Here is a 16,282-nt window from a genome sequence, read left to right as displayed (position 1 = left end):
TTTGATCTATGCTCAATCATCCAGGTAAGTAAATCTGTACTGTTTATAAGGTTTCAGTGGATGAGTGACAAAATGTTTCTCCCACTGAAAACGTTACATCCATATGAACACTAAAAATATATATATATATAATTTTTTTTAACTGTAATAGATTAGGCCTAGAATTTTCCCCCAGTGACACACTATAAGCCCCTACCACCACTTCTAAAACATCTGTTTTCGTAATAATAAATAGATGTGCCTGATTTTCTGTGTGGTACGATTATCAAATTCATTGTTTAAGGACCAGTAGCTCAAACAAATGGGCAAAAAACGTGTTTTTATTTGCTTGTTTTTAATGTGCCAAATTTCTTTGAAATCCAATAGAAAATAAAAAGTATTATATGGTTATATGACTATATATAGAGCATTAATAATAATAAGTGAAAATCCATTTGAAAGAGATTGCCGTGGAAACACCAGTGAAGACTCCACAACAGTAGGTGGCGCTTGCTGAAATTGTGTTACACAAATACGAAAAGAAGAAAACACTTCGGTCGGAGAACTTGCAGCACAGGAATCAGGAAATATAACCTGCCGGGTAGACCTGTGCCCGCGTTAATTGTTTCACAGAAAGCCACATTTTACCTTTAAGATGTCAAAAAGACATCGTTTGGATTTGGGTGATGACTACTCCTCCAGCAAGAAGAGGTCCGACGGGTGAGTGAAGTCCCACAGTTATCGCTCTCAAACTAGTCGGGTACAAGCTAACTGCTAGCTGCCGCTCTCGGTCACCATGGATGGAAGATGGGAGCTGAGAAAATATAACCCTAAGCTGCTCATGCTGCAGCTCTGCTTTATTCGCTGTTTCTTGATAGCACCTGAATGATCGTGCAGCGCGAACAGAAACGTGCTAAGTGCTTGTATTAAAAAAAAAAAAATACCGTAGACGTTGGGCTAACAAACGAAGCATCAACGTTACCTTCATCGTAGCGGGGGCACGTGTGTTTGGCTAACGTTAACATAGCTCCTTATCTAACCCGTGTTGGTTCATCTAGCCAGCCGTGGCTTCGATTTAAAAGACTGTGATTTGGTTCTTAAAATAGCCATCTAATGTTGTACTATACTAGCTGCGAATTAAAATTGTCCTTGGCGCCGATTAAGCTAGCAGAAACTTTAGCGTCTCTTAGCACTCACATGTTTTACGTTGTGCTCGTGTGTGTTTATTTCAGTGAAAACCTCCACAACAGACTTACAGATGCGAAAGAAATCGTGGCAATTCTTTTTAAATTTGCAGGATTTCATTGAGATTGACTGTTCAAACTACCAGTAAAAGTAGGCTAAATATTGACAGTTTGCAAATAAGTAAATTGTGACCCATTTTTATATATATATATAAACTTCAAAGCCCTCAAAGTATTTGATGTGATGTTAGAAACATTTGCTGTAGCTGTGTGTGCTTGTTAAACTGACAGTGTGCACCCACTGCAGATATGTCAGTATCTGTCTAAATGCAAAAGTAAACGTCAGGTAGTTTAGAAGTGGCACTGCTATAAGATCATAATTTAAACAGACTAGTGTCAGGTTCGTATTATAACTTTAAAATATCACAACACAAAATCATAAGTATGAGGACAGCGATGTAGAATGCAAAGGAGTGACAGTTGGGTTCAAGGTGGGCGTGGGATTACACCAGGGATCGGTTCTGAGCTCCTGCCATGGTGATGGACAGACTGACAGATGAGTTCAGGCAGGATTCTCTGTGGACTATGATAACAGAGGATGGATCTGCAGAGAGCAGGTGGAGGAGAGTCTGGATAGAAAAAGAATGAAAGTCAGTAGAACTAAGACAGAATACATGTGTGCGTGAATGAGAGGGAGACAAGTGGAAAGGTGGAGTTACAAGTAGTAGAGATGGTAAAGATGGATGAGTTTAAATAGCTATGAACTGAGGAAAAGAAATGTGAAGAAGAGAGTGCAGGTAGAGTGGTGTGGGTGGAGACCAGTGTCAGGGGTGGTGTGAGACAGAAGGATGGAAGCAAGAGTGAAAGGGGACATTTATGAGACAGTTGTGTAACCTGCTATGACTCTGATTTGGACATGGGTGACACTGACAGAAAGGTAGGTGGCTGAGCTGGTGATGTCAGGTTTTTATTAAGAGTGACCAGAATAGGCAGTGCATTAGAGGGACAGCTCAGGTTAAGCAGTTTGGAGACGAGGCAGAAAGAGGAGGGATAGTAGATATATTGCACAAACGATGTTGAGTATGATGTTTCCAAGCATGAGGGAATCAGGAGGACCCCAGACGAGGTTCATGGATGTAGTGAAGGAGGACTTCATTACATCCATGGGTAGTGTAGTGGGTGCGATAGAGGAGGATGCAAGGGATAGGGTGAGATGGAGGCTCACTATGGCAAATAAATTTGCAATAGGCTGTCATTTAGTGCCTATCAATTAAAGTGGTGAAAAGGTCGGTAGACAGTTTAAACATGTTGAACGCATCAAGCATGCTTGAATATGGGAAACATTGGACAATGTCCCAACTTTACTCTCATTGCCCTGAGATTGCAAACTGTAACCTGATTATTTCTTTTACAATTAGAATGTTGACAATGATGTGCTGTTCTAATGTTGACAGGAGAGACCGGGACCGTGACAGAGACCGTGAGGACCGTTCGAGGGATAGGGACCGAGACAGAGACCGTGATCGGGACAGAGACCGGGACAGAGAACCAAAGCCATCTAGTGCCCCATCTAACAGCACACCCGCTGCTTCAGCCTTACCACCGCTCAAGCAAATGGTCCTACAACAGCAGATCAACCCATTCACCAACCTGCCCCATACTCCCCGCTACTATGAGATCCTGAAGAAGAGGCTACAGCTTCCAGTGTGGGAGTACAAGGAAAGCTTCACCGACATCATCACACGTCACCAAAGCTTTGTGCTTGTTGGAGAGACTGGCTCCGGCAAGACAACACAGGTATGAAGTCAAGTGCATTGGTGCGTCTCTTATGTGTCAGTAATCTTGTGCTACCCTTACTGAAAAAAGCCAACAGTGTGATGTAGAGCTGGGCGATAGAACAATAACGATATGTATCGCGATATAACTTTTACTCGATAGAGAAATTAAGCTATCGCGATAGACCTCGCCGCTCTTGTCCTCAAAAAAAAAAAAAAAAAAAAAAGGTCAGTCAATCCAAATTAAGTAGCGCAGAGCCGAACCAATCACAGCCGCAGCGTCACGTCGCGTGACTTGTTATGTACAGCACAAGTGCCAAGCCGCACGTGTGTTTGTTTGGGAAGCAGCCAGCGGGTAATGGAGCCAGCGCGTAATGGAGGAAATGAGTGTGCCGACTAGAAAAATCAACCGAGCGTGACCGAAGAGAAAACAGATGATGGTTCCAATGCCGGAGAGATTGTCGAACGGAAGAGCCATAGAAGTTCTGTAGTTTGAAGGTATTTCGGCTATTTCAAGTCTGACAAAAAACAGAGTAGCGTGCACTGTAAATTGTGCCGAAAGCAAGTCTGGAAATACAATAAACTGGTGCATGCGTCACACTGTGCGCCACGTTATTGTTTCGGTGAAATGAATTTCTACAATACTGTTACTGTTAATTCTACTCTCTGCAGTGTTTAAATGCTTACATATACACACAGTTACTGTCCCGCCACACATACGACTCGGTTCTGCTTCTATGCCCCAGCTTTGTTTACTTTTTCCCACCGAGGCTTCTAGACTTCTGATTGGCCAACATTTCGGCACGGTTAGGAATCTAGCGCCACCTGCTGCTTTGGCATGTTCATAGCAGCGTTTTCCTTCATTTCTGCCTTTATGTGTGGACGGGATTCTTTTTTAAAACGAAAACGGAAAATCTCCGTTTTCAAAAATACCCGTGTACGTGTGGACGTAGCCTCAGTCTCTGACTGGAAGCGCTAATTCGTCATTCGGCTTTTGTCAGACTAAAGTAACTGTTAAAACTGTTTGAAAAGCTCAGCTATACAACAAGGAGAGATTGAGAATTTCCTTTTAGTTCTCAGTTTATTTGATACTGACAAAAGTTAGTCAGTTTTGTCTGTTCTTCTGTAAAACAAACTAAGATTTATTTTTAGAATTAATATTTTGTTTCTAAGTGGAATTGACAATTTAGTCTGTTTCGTTTGTTCTATTTTGAAACTTAAACGCTTTAGCGGCTGCCTTTTGTGTAGTTTGCAATATTTGCCTTTATTTATCTGAAAAAGTCTCATGTTCCTTAAGTACATCTACCCTGTTGAACTTATTATGGGAAATAAATATTTAAATAAAAACAAGCTGCTGATTATTTCACATTTTACTTGTGAGCAACGGCACATTTAAATCTTACAAATATAGTTATTTGGCTTATATTGTGATAGATATCGTTATCGCCTGAAATGAAAAAAACATATCGTGATATGAAAAAATCTCATATCGCCCAGCTCTAGTGTGATGGCACAGTGTAAATGCATATCTTTTTTTTTTTTAAATTGATTTGGTTTTATTAGATTCTCTGCAACCTTTGATTAAATCTGCAGATCCCACAGTGGTGTGTGGATATGGTTAGAAGCTTGCCTGGTCCTAAGCGGGCAGTAGCCTGTACTCAGCCCAGAAGAGTAGCAGCCATGAGTGTGGCTCAGAGGGTGGCGGACGAAATGGACGTCATGCTTGGACAGGAAGTTGGCTACTCCATCCGATTTGAGGATTGTAGCTCTGCCAAGACTATATTAAAGTAAGTGGTGCTGTGAGTGAATGAGATGGTTTGATTCAGAGAATCTGCTTTTCACTGGCACAGAGCAGCCCAGCCTAACAAAGCATTGTTGTTTCTTCAGGTACATGACAGACGGTATGTTGTTAAGAGAGGCCATGAATGACCCACTGCTGGAACGATATGGTGTGATCATTCTGGATGAGGCTCATGAGAGAACTCTGGCCACAGACATCCTGATGGGAGTACTGAAAGAAGTGGTTCGTCAGAGATCAGATCTGAAGGTATTTTTTTTTTTTCTTCACCCAAGTGGGATGTAATTTTAATGTATCTATGTCTTTACAAACAGGTGCTTCCTAGATTAAAAAAAACCAAAAAAAAAAACCCCAACTAATCTAGCTGATTTAAAAACAAGATTTAATTTCTACTCAGAATATTTAAAACATTTAGTAAGGAAAACAAAAGCAGGTGTGCCAGGTGAATTATGCTTCTTTCTAGTTGCCTCAGAAGTTGGATGTTGGATTTAGGAGTGACACCACTCACAAGTTGAGTATGTTCCAGTAGTAAAGTTAGAAACGCAACGAGCAGCAGGATTTGATTAGCCATTCATGCATCAGTAGGAAATGGACAGCTCAGTAGGAAATATCACTAATGGAGCATGTCAATGGTCATTAGCCATGTTAAATTAAGCAGTGTCTACTGGAGGTGGCCTTTGATGCTTGCCATGGTTGTAATTTGTTATCACTTTAGTTATCCCCAGAAAATGTAATTTTGCACACAAAGCTGGATTGGATGTGGCCACTAAAGACGCTGGTTAGAATTCCAACCAGGGACAAAGACCAGAAGAGACAGGAAGTCAGAAATTGGGACAGTGTGGAGAATCTGGTCAATGTAAAAAAACAAAACAAAAAAGAAACCTGGGGTAGGCTAAAACCTCCACTTTTAGAGGTTTCTGGTGTGATGTGAAGTTGTGTGAATGACAGAAGAAAATGCAGATGGGGTATTTAATGTATAGAGAAGGATGATTGCATACATAGGAATTTTCATAAAAGCTCCATCTTTTGTTACCATGTAATAACATTAAGAGCACTATACAGCTAATATCATACAGAGATGATACCATTGCAGATATTTGTAAGATTTAAGTATTTTATATACCCACATATAAACTTTGTGTGCAGGTGATTGTCATGAGTGCCACACTAGATGCTGGGAAGTTCCAGGTGTACTTTGACAGCTGTCCTCTTCTAACTATTCCTGGACGTACACATCCTGTTGAGATCTTTTACACTCCGGAGCCAGAGCGGGACTACCTTGAGGCAGCAATCCGTACTGTCATCCAGATTCATATGTGTGAGGAAGAGGAAGGTGATTGTCTTCTCTTCCTCACCGGTCAAGAGGTAAAGCTCATAATTCTCAGGTTACAGTTCCAGTAGACTTTAATTTGAAGCAGCACACCCTCCACTGATTCAAAATGCAAGGTTATAATACTTTTTTTTTTTTTTTTTTTCTTTCAGGAAATTGATGAGGCATGCAAACGGATCAAGCGTGAGGTAGATGACCTGGGTCCTGAGGTCGGAGACATCAAAATCATTCCACTGTATTCCACGTTGCCTCCACAGCAGCAACAAAGAATCTTTGAGCCTCCTCCTCCAAGGAAGCCAAATGGTGCAATAGGAAGAAAGGTACAAGTTTGAAATAAAGTCAAGGAGATTAAGGTTTTAAAATGCATTTCCTGTAAATTTGCTGAAGGTATTACATTCGCAGATGGTTTTTAAGGCTAGTGGAGAATAATGATGACCAATAATATTCATTTTGTACATCGGTTTTAAAGTTATTGCAGTTTCACGTCATTTACATAGTTGTCTTTATTATCTCAATAGCCTGCATTGTAAGATGTAGGTTGTTTTTTTTTTTGACTGACACTAGGGGGCACTAAAGTATTCCTGAAGTCTGATTCTGGGATGCAAATGTTACCCTGTGTGTATTACAAATGGAAAGAAAAGAAACTGATTTCTGATAATGCACAGTAGATCAGACCAAGGATAATATATAACAGAATTCTTATGTCTTTAAGAAAAATGCACATTCAGGCCATTTGTGGCAAATAAAAAGTGCCAATACTGTGCTGTGGCCTAAATATAATGGATGAGTTTTGCTTTTGTGTGCAGAAACCCCTTTTAAACAAACAAACAGATTCTCACCTATCAGGTTTCAAATATTTTACATCACTTTGCTTCTTCCCTCAGGTTGTGGTGTCGACAAACATCGCTGAGACTTCTCTAACAATTGATGGCGTGGTGTTTGTCATTGACCCTGGATTTGCCAAACAAAAGGTAGACCAAAAGTGACTCACCTGATTGCTCAGCTTTATGATTAGTTTGGTCTCAAGTGATGTGAAAGTGACTGAAATGTAGATGTTTATGATTTTGTTTTTTGTTTTTTTCATCTCATTGTAGTAATCTATCATGAGAGCTGTTGTACCTAAACATGCTTTGCCACGTGTGTCTAGGTGTACAATCCTCGAATCAGAGTGGAGTCTCTGCTCGTTACAGCCATCAGTAAAGCTTCTGCCCAGCAGAGGGCAGGACGAGCTGGAAGAACACGTCCAGGGAAATGCTTCCGTCTCTACACAGAGAAGGCCTACAAAACAGAGATGCAGGCAAGTGATTTTGTTGTTGTTGTTGTTGAGGTTTGGATAAAGGCATCGTAAACTGTGAAGGACCTTGTATGTCCTTCACAGGGGACACACAGATTTTCAAATGCACCTGAAATTTTGGTTTGGAGGCTTTTGCAAAGAAGCGGCAGTGTGAGTCACAGAAGCCCAAAATGACATCAGCTCATCAAATGAAAGGAAACTTTATACCGAATACTGAGTTATGCTGGACTAACCTGATTCCTGAAACATTGAAATAAAGTTATATTGTAGTAAACTTTCCTAAATTAGAGGCATGCCATCAGACTGCTGCCTTCATATGGATGCAGCAGTGTCAAGAAGTAAGAGTTTACACAGTGTAAATACTGCAGACGTCACTTCACATTCATGATCATTTGTAGATCACGCGGATTGCTTGAATGGTGATCACTCAAGCACAAAGATTTAAACTCTTTGCTGCCTTCGAAGTGAACAATCTGCCATATAAATTCAGCGTTATGTCTTCTCCACAGTTTGCCCTTGTACATAGGTCGCTCATGTTGTGTGACAAAGCCTCTCAGACATTATGCTAAGAGCTCTGCCCTTGTTAGCACCTCATATCCCCTCACTTCACCACATCAGGTTAATCTTTGTGCTGCTCGCTCCTTCTTCAGGATAACAACATTCATTATATTTGACTTTATTATCGTCCCTTTTTAGGATAACACATACCCTGAGATTCTTCGCTCAAACTTGGGATCTGTAGTGCTTCAGCTTAAAAAGCTGGGTATTGATGACCTTGTCCACTTTGACTTCATGGATCCACCTGGTAAGTCAGCCTGCAGTCTTATTGTGAACTGTAAGTAGTCCTTTTATGCTAGTTAGCCATGGCTAGCTGACCTCACAGTCTCTCCTCCATGCAGCTCCTGAGACGTTGATGAGGGCCCTTGAGCTGCTTAACTACCTGGCAGCTCTCAACGATGACGGTGACCTGACGGAGCTGGGCTCCATGATGGCAGAATTTCCTCTGGACCCCCAACTGGCAAAGATGGTCATTGCGAGCTGCGAGTTTAACTGCTCCAACGAGATCCTTTCCATTACTGCCATGCTGTCAGGTAATGCCCAGGACTGGGCTGACATCTTACTTGCCTGTTGTAGGCCAAGTCCCTTTGGGTTAACACTTCTGATTACAGGTAGTGTTAAAAATAATCCCAATGTACGTCCAGTTTGTGCACATTTTCTACTCCTCTAAACCAGCCATTCCCAAAGTCAAGAGTGCTGCGGCCCATTTAAAACACAGAATATCCCACGGGGCCCACCAAGTCTTATCTATCTCTTGCATAATAAATTTACTGAATAATGATGAGATGTATAGAAAGCTTATTAAAGAGGTGCTATTATCCTTTTCTTTATTCTGTCTCATGTATAAAAGGTACTGTCAAACTGAGGGATGCTCATAGAGCTGGGCGATATGAGATTTTTTCATATCACGATATGTTTTTTTCATTTCAGGCGATAACGATATCTATCACGATATAAGCCAAATAACTATATTTGTAAGATTTAAATGTGCCGTTGCTCACAAGTAAAATGTGAAATAATCAGCAGCTTGTTTTTATTTAAATATTTATTTCCCGATCTGAACCCGAGCGGTGCTTTGTTATTGGACTTCTGTGCTAATCACAGTTTGGCCATAACGAACACCCTGTTCGAACATAAGAGTGTCCATAAGTGCACGTGGCACCAGGATGCTCTAGGCCGTAGGTCGATGATCGATTTTGTAATCGTATCACCAGACCTGCGACCATATGTTCTGGACACTCGGGTAAAGAGAGGGGCTGAGCTGTCAACTGATCACCACCTGGTGGTGAGTTGGATCAGGTGGCGGGGGAGGACGCTGGACAGACCTGGTGCACCTAAACGCGTAGTGAGGGTGTGCTGGGAACGTCTAGCAGAGGCCCCAGTCCGCGAGATCTTCAACGCACACCTCCGGCAGAGCTTCAACAGCATTCCGAGGGAGACTGGGGACATTGAGTCCGAATGGACCATGTTCAGCGTCTCCATTGCCGAAGCTGCTGCATTGAGCTGCGGCCGCAAGGTGGTTGGTGCCTGCCGTGGTGGTAATCCCCGAACCAAATGGTGGACACCAGAGGTGAAGGGAGCCACCAGGCTGAAGAAGGAGGCCTATCGGGCTTGGTTAGCCTGTGGGACTCCGGAGGCAGCCGACAGGTATCGACAGGCCAAGCGGAATGCGGCTCGGGCAGTGGCTGAAGCAAAAACTCGGGTGTGGGAGGAGTTCGGAGAGGCCATGGAAAAAGACTTTCGGACTGCCTCGAAGAGATTCTGGCAAACCGTCAGGCGTCTCAGGAGGGGAAAGCGGTGCTCTACCTGCACTGTGTATAGTGCTGGCGGAGCGCTGTTGACGTCGACTGAGAAAATTGTCGGGCGGTGGAAGGAATACTTCGAGGACCTCCTTAATCCCACTGACACGTCTTCCGGGGAGGAAGCAGAGTCTGGGGATGAGGGGTGTGACCCACCGATTTCCGGGGGCGAGGTCACTGAGGCAGTTAAACAACTCCTTGGTGGCAGAGCCCCTGGTGTCGATGAGGTCCGCCCCGAGTTCCTGAAGGCTCTGGACGTTGTAGGGCTGTCTTGGTTGACACGTCTCTGCAATGTTGCGTGGAGATCAGGGGCAGTACCTGTGGACTGGCAGACCGGGGTGGTGGTCCCCATCTTCAAGAAGGGGGACCGGAGGGTGTGTTCCAACTACAGGGGGATCACACTCCTCAGCCTCCCCGGGAAAGTCTATGCCAGGGTGCTGGAGAGGAGGGTTCGTCCGCTAGTCGAACCTCGGATACAGGAGGAACAATGCGGTTTTCGTCCTGGTCGCGGAACACTGGACCAGCTCTTTGTCCTCTCGAGGATACTTGAGGGTGCATGGGAGTTTGCCCAACCAGTCTACATGTGTTTTGTGGACCTGGAGAAGGCATTCGACCGTGTCCCTCGGGGCGTCCTGTGGGAGGTGTTGCGCGAGTATGGGGTGTCTGGCCCATTGCTACGGGCCATTCAATCCCTATACAACCGTTGCAAGAGCTTGGTTCGCATTGCCGGCAATAAGTCGGACTCGTTCCCGGTGGGTGATGGGCTCCGCCAAGGCTGCCCTTTGTCTCCGGTTCTGTTCATAATTTTTATGGACAGGATTTCTAGGCGCAGCCAAGTGGCGGAGGGCTTTCGCTTTGGTGGCCTCAGAATCTCATCTCTGATTTTTGCGGATGATGTGGTTCTGTTGGCTTCATCGGGTGAGGGCCTCCAGCTCGCTCTGGAGCGGTTCGCAGCCGAGTGTAACGCAGCGGGAATGAGGATCAGCACCTCCAAATCTGAGGCCATGGTTCTCAGCCGGAAAAGGGTGGAGTGCCCACTCCGGGTCGGGGATGAGTTCCTGCCCCAAGTGGAGGAGTTCAAGTATCTCGGGGTCTTGTTCGCGAGTGATGGGAGAAGGGAGCTGGAGATCGACAGACGGATTGGGGCTGCGGCTGCAGTAATGCGGACGCTGCACCGGTCAGTCGTGGTGAAGAGGGAGCTGAGTGTAAAAGCGAAGCTCTCAATTTACCGGTCGATCTACGTCCCTACCCTCACCTATGGCCACGAGCTGTGGGTAGTGACCGAAAGAACGAGATCGCGGATACAAGCGGCGGAAATGAGCTTCCTCCGAAGGGTGGCTGGCCTCTCCCTTAGAGATAGGGTGAGAAGTTCGGCCATCCGGGAGGGGCTTAGAGTAGAGCAGCTGCTGCTCCACATCGAAAGGAGCCAGCTGAGGTGGTTCGGGCATCTGGCAAGGATGCCCCCTGGGCGCCTCCTGGGCGAGGTGTTCCAGGCATGTCCCACCGGGAGGAGGCCCCGGGGCAGACCCAGGACACGCTGGAGAGATTATATCTCTCGGCTGGCCTGGGAACGCCTTGGTATTCCCCCGGACAAGCTGGAGGAGGTGGCTGGGGAGAGGGAGGTCTGGACCTCTTTGCTTAGGCTGCTACCCCCGCGACCCGACCTCGGATAAGCGGATGAAGATGGATGGATGGATGGATGGATATTTATTTCCCATAATAAGTTCAACAGGGTAGATATACTTAAGGAACATGAGACTTTTTCAGATAAATAAAGGCAAATATTGCAAACTACACAAAAGGCAGCCACTAAAGCGTTTAAGTTTCAAAATAGGACAAACAAAACAGACTAAATTGTCAATTCCACTTAGAAACAAAATATTAATTCTAAAAATAAATCTTAGTTTGTTTTACAGAAGAACAGACAAAACTGACTAACTTTTGTCAATATCAAATAAACTGAGAACTAAAAGGAAATTCTCAATCTCTCCTTGTTGTATAGCTGAGCTTTTCAAACAGTTTTAACCGTTACTTTAGTCTGACAAAAGCCGAATGACGAATTAGCGCTTCCAGTCAGAGACTGAGGCTACGTCCACACGTACACGGGTATTTTTGAAAACTGAGATTTTCCGTTTTCGTTTTAAAAAATAATCCCGTCCACACATAAAGGCAGAAATGAAGGAAAACGCTGCTATGAACATGCCAAAGCAGCAGGTGGCGCTAGATTCCTAACCGTGCCGAAATGTTGGCCAATCAGAAGTCTAGAAGCCTCGGTGGGAAAAAGTAAACAAAGCTGGGGCATAGAAGCAGAACCGAGTCGTATGTGTGGAGGGACAGTAACTGTGTGTATATGTAAGCATTTAAACACTGCAGAGAGTAGAATTAACAGTAACAGTATTGTAGAAATTCATTTCACCGAAACAATAACGTGGCGCACAGTGTGACGCATGCACCAGTTTATTGTATTTCCAGACTTGCTTTCGGCACAATTTACAGTGCACGCTACTCTGTTTTTTGTCAGACTTGAAATAGCCGAAATACCTTCAAACTACAGAACTTCTATGGCTCTTCCGTTTGACAATCTCTCCGGCATTGGAACCATCATCTGTTTTCTCTTCGGTCACGCTCGGTTGATTTTTCTAGTCGGCACACTCATTTCCTCCATTACGCGCTGGCTCCATTACCCGCTGGCTGCTTCCCAAACAAACACACGTGCGGCTTGGCACTTGTGCTGTACGTAACAAGTCACGCGACGTGACGCTGCGGCTGTGATTGGTTCGGCTCTGCGCTACTTAATTTGGATTGGCTGACCTTTTCTTTTTTTTTTCTTTTTTTTTGAGGACAAGAGCGGCGAGGTCTATCGCGATAGCTTAATTTCTCTATCGAGTAAAAGTTATATCGCGATACATATCGTTATCGTTCTATCGCCCAGCTCTAGATGCTCATATTGAATAGGCTAAAGTTTTAAAAGCAAAGATCCACATTTGTGTGAACAAACCTTGTGAGACACAATCTTGAACTTCAGACTGCTCTAAATGATTTCCTCTTGATTTCTGAGGTTTTTCCCCTACTCCTGGCTTTGTTTGATTTCAATGAGAGCAGATAACGTTAATATGATTATCTAAGCCACGTAGCTCTGGCTGTGAGGACATCAGCCCCCATCAGAATTGAGGGGTAACAAATGAATAATAAACTGACTCATGCAAAGCTGCTCTTGTAGAGACCAAAAAAAGAGATCTGGGGGTCACTTATGCCCCTTTTAAGATTTAACAACTAAGCGCTGACTTAATGTTTACGGAAGTACTCAGAAAACAAGTGCAGATCGTTTGTAGTGCCTTGTCCAGGATTATGACAACTGAACAGGCTGATATTTCAGATGCTTGTCAATACATATATGACACATTTCATGCCAGTATTAGTCACAACTGATGTTATTTATATTGAATCATATATTCATCAGGGTGGTTTGTTGGAGAGTTTATTTTTGATTTTAGTACAAATAAGGAAATAATGAATCAGTTGGAAAAAGACAATAAAATACTCATATTTCTGTTTTGTTTTTTTGCCACAGGCATGTAGGTCAATACGACTTCATATATTAAGTCTTAACTTTAAATCTCAGGTTTTTGTTTGGGTTTTTTCTTTCTTGCATTTTTGTTAATAGAAAGCAAGTTTTTCACGAGTGCTTCATCATTAAAGAAAGTGGATAGGGCAGGCACCACTTGGACGTTTTTCATATTTATTGAATTTTCTTTTTTGAAGTAACACTTTAAAAATTAATGTTGCACTGTAGAGTAACATGTAGCTCAGATGTGTTTCAGTCTTCCACTTACTAAAAGGCCTAACACTCATGTAGCTAAAGTAAGATCTGTGAGTTTTGGAAAGGTTCAACTTTGTTGGTGTCCCTAACACTCTGCAGCTGTGTGAAAACTCTTGTTTTACAGATGTGGTTAAATGACCCCTCTCTACGAGCTAGTAACCATTACAGTTGGGAATGACCATGAGAACAGACTGCAGCTCCCTCTTATAGAGCTTGTGGTCCTGCCCTGTCCCAAGCAGTGTCGAGTGCCCTAGCATCATAGGCTTTGCTGCATTTTTCTGTGAATGTTTGACTCATCCCTATGGGCGGCTTTGTTGGGGCCCATACCAACCTTGTTTAGTCCCACAGTGTTTTGTCCGTCCTACGGAGGCTAAGAAGGCAGCAGACGAGTCCAAGATGAGGTTTGCTCACATTGATGGAGACCACTTGACGCTGCTCAACGTCTATCACGCCTTCAAACAAAGTGAGCATCAGTCCACGTTTTATTTGGATTTCTGCATGATGAAGTTAAACCTGCATTAATTTGTTTTTTTTGTTGTTGTTTTTTTTACACACACTTTATGGTCAGCAGAATAAGATGAAAGTGCAACATATGAGCTTTTAAAGCTAAAGAAAACGTGCTGAAGAAAGATGTGTTTATAATGGAGCAGTAGAGTGGTTGAATGTTATATGATATGTGAGCATTCGTACAGAAAAATACAGTAGATGAATACAATGAGAGTTGTTAAAACAGTCACAGGTGGCTTCTGGATAACCAGCCTGAGCAGAGATTTCAAAGACAGCACTGACTCTGCTGACCAGATTTCCTCAGGCAGTTTATTCCAACGCTTCAGGGATCTGACTGTGAATGTTCCTGGAAACAGCTGAACCTCTCTGTTACATACAGGCTAGTATGCAACAGAGAGGTTTGAGGTGTTGTGTGACAAGACTCAAATGTATAATCTATTGAGAGCTACTGAGGTGACAGGAATATGCGTTTTTGTGTCCTCATGCATCATTTTGGTTTAAAATGACTAATTCAGTACATGATTTGTAGACATTTATGCTTGAAAACATGTTTCATCTGACATATTTTAAAGATAAAGAGTCATGATCTATTTTTTATTAACAACTCATTTGGGGATTAGTTCAATTTTGATGATCTAGTTAGCACCTTAGACTTGAATGTGTCTCATGCCTTTTTCCAGACCATGAGTCTAACCAGTGGTGCTATGACAACTTTGTCAACTACCGCTCGCTGATGTCTGCCGACAATGTGCGGCAGCAGCTGTCCAGGATCATGGACCGCTTCAACTTGCCTCGTCGGAGCACGGAGTTCACAAGCAGAGATTACTACATCAACATCCGACGGGCGCTCTGCACCGGCTTCTTCATGCAGGTGAGCAGACATAATAGATTTGGAGGAGGAAGAAGAAGGAGCTTTGGGATGCTTTGAGGACGGTCTGTTGTTCAGTTTGGAATCAAACGCACATGAGTTTTGTTAAAACCTTTGCAGCCATAAACCGAGACACAGTACAGCGAAAAACGTGTATATTAGGAAAGCTGCTTTTGATTTTGAATGGATCTAAATTATTCTGTTACCCCAATTTTCTAATGATTGATTTATCTTTTCAGCCCAGGTAAAAAATGTGGTCAGTGTTCCTCTCTGGCAGTAAACTGAAGTCTGCTATCAGCCTGTTAGTGGGCTTAGTGTTGAAAAGGATTTTATTGTTATCCTTTTTAAATTATTCTTTTGGACCTCCCTGCAGGTGGCTCATTTGGAGCGCACAGGCCATTACCTCACAGTGAAAGACAACCAAGTGGTCCAGCTGCACCCATCTACAGTCCTGGACCACAAACCAGAGTGGGTGCTCTACAACGAGTTTGTCCTCACCACCAAGAACTACATCCGCACATGCACAGACATCAAGCCAGAGTGGTACGTGTACAGACAATAAGATCTCACTAAAAGCTGTTATTTTAACATGTGTTGCGTTAGCTGAATGACGGGGTCATCCATGTTCTCCTGTCTCTGTTACAGGCTGGTGAAGATTGCACCTCAGTACTACGAAATGAGTAACTTCCCACAATGTGAAGCTAAGCGACAGCTGGAGCGAATCATTGCCAAACTAGAGAGCAAAGAGTATTCCCAGTACTGAACAACAGCCAACAAGTGTCCTGGAAAAACAACTGCTTACTTTAGTTTTAGATCTTTCTCTCATTGTATCTTAATGTTTCAAATTTGACTTTTTGATTATTTTTTAAAAATATTTTCTTTGCCCCCCCCCCCCCCCCCCCATCAATGTTAATTCTGTAACTACGTGTACCGTCAGATAAAATGTCAACAACAGTGGTTAGACCCGGTCGTAATTACTGAAACGGAATAACAAATGTGTTATTTAGATGTGGTTGAATTTTGTTTAGGAAACTGCTGAGTCATAAACGTTTGTGCTTGCTTTGTTTCTTTAAAACAATGAGCTTTGACTTCATTTCTCTGTATAAATTAATTAGTAAAGTCAGTTATCCGAAAGACAGTTTGATCCGTGGTTTTTGTGCTTTTGTCTAGGTGCTTTTGGTTGACTAAATATGGAAATGAAGGTTGGGTAAAGTGAATCAGTACTTGAACACCTGCTGTTTAAAAAAGAATGATCTACTTCAGTGCAGCGTTATGTTTATGCATAACATGACTTTAGAAATTCTGGGAAAATCCAATAAACGGTTTGGACTTCGACTCAGCCACAATATATTTTTTTAGGAACAAAAGGA

General features: G+C 43.2%; 1 protein-coding gene across 1 annotated transcript; it reads left to right on the top strand.

Moving 5' to 3' along the window:
* Nucleotides 1–487: 487 nt before the first annotated feature.
* LOC147327768 (ATP-dependent RNA helicase DHX15) lies at nt 488–16,046 on the top strand. Its single transcript, XM_086295664.1, has 14 exons — nt 488–699; nt 2,618–2,960; nt 4,532–4,725; nt 4,826–4,985; nt 5,883–6,101; nt 6,219–6,386; nt 6,951–7,037; nt 7,214–7,363; nt 8,057–8,165; nt 8,260–8,451; nt 13,878–14,000; nt 14,725–14,915; nt 15,286–15,455; nt 15,558–16,046. Exons 1-14 carry the CDS (start codon nt 635–637, stop codon nt 15,673–15,675), a joined length of 2,289 nt encoding a protein of 762 aa, XP_086151790.1. The 5' UTR covers nt 488–634; the 3' UTR covers nt 15,676–16,046.
* The last annotated feature ends 236 nt before the right edge of the window (nt 16,047–16,282 follow it).

Source organism: Aulonocara sp. 'chitande type north' Nkhata Bay, linkage group LG6, assembly GCF_057382095.1.
Source record: "Aulonocara sp. 'chitande type north' Nkhata Bay isolate Kocher_YH1m ecotype deep benthic linkage group LG6, A_spYH_male_GT1.1, whole genome shotgun sequence".
Taxonomy (NCBI): domain Eukaryota; kingdom Metazoa; phylum Chordata; class Actinopteri; order Cichliformes; family Cichlidae; genus Aulonocara; species Aulonocara sp. 'chitande type north' Nkhata Bay.
This window is presented reverse-complemented; position numbering and strand designations above follow the sequence as displayed.

Excerpts from the sequence above, each read along its gene's own strand:
- LOC147327768 (XM_086295664.1), top strand. The coding sequence starts at position 635 with ATGTCAAAAAGACATCGTTTGGATTTGGGTGATGACTACTCCTCCAGC. Across the intron at positions 14,916-15,285 it reads GCACCGGCTTCTTCATGCAG|GTGGCTCATTTGGAGCGCAC; the intron begins GTGAGCAGACAT and ends ACCTCCCTGCAG. Across the intron at positions 15,456-15,557 it reads ACAGACATCAAGCCAGAGTG|GCTGGTGAAGATTGCACCTC; the intron begins GTACGTGTACAG and ends TCTCTGTTACAG.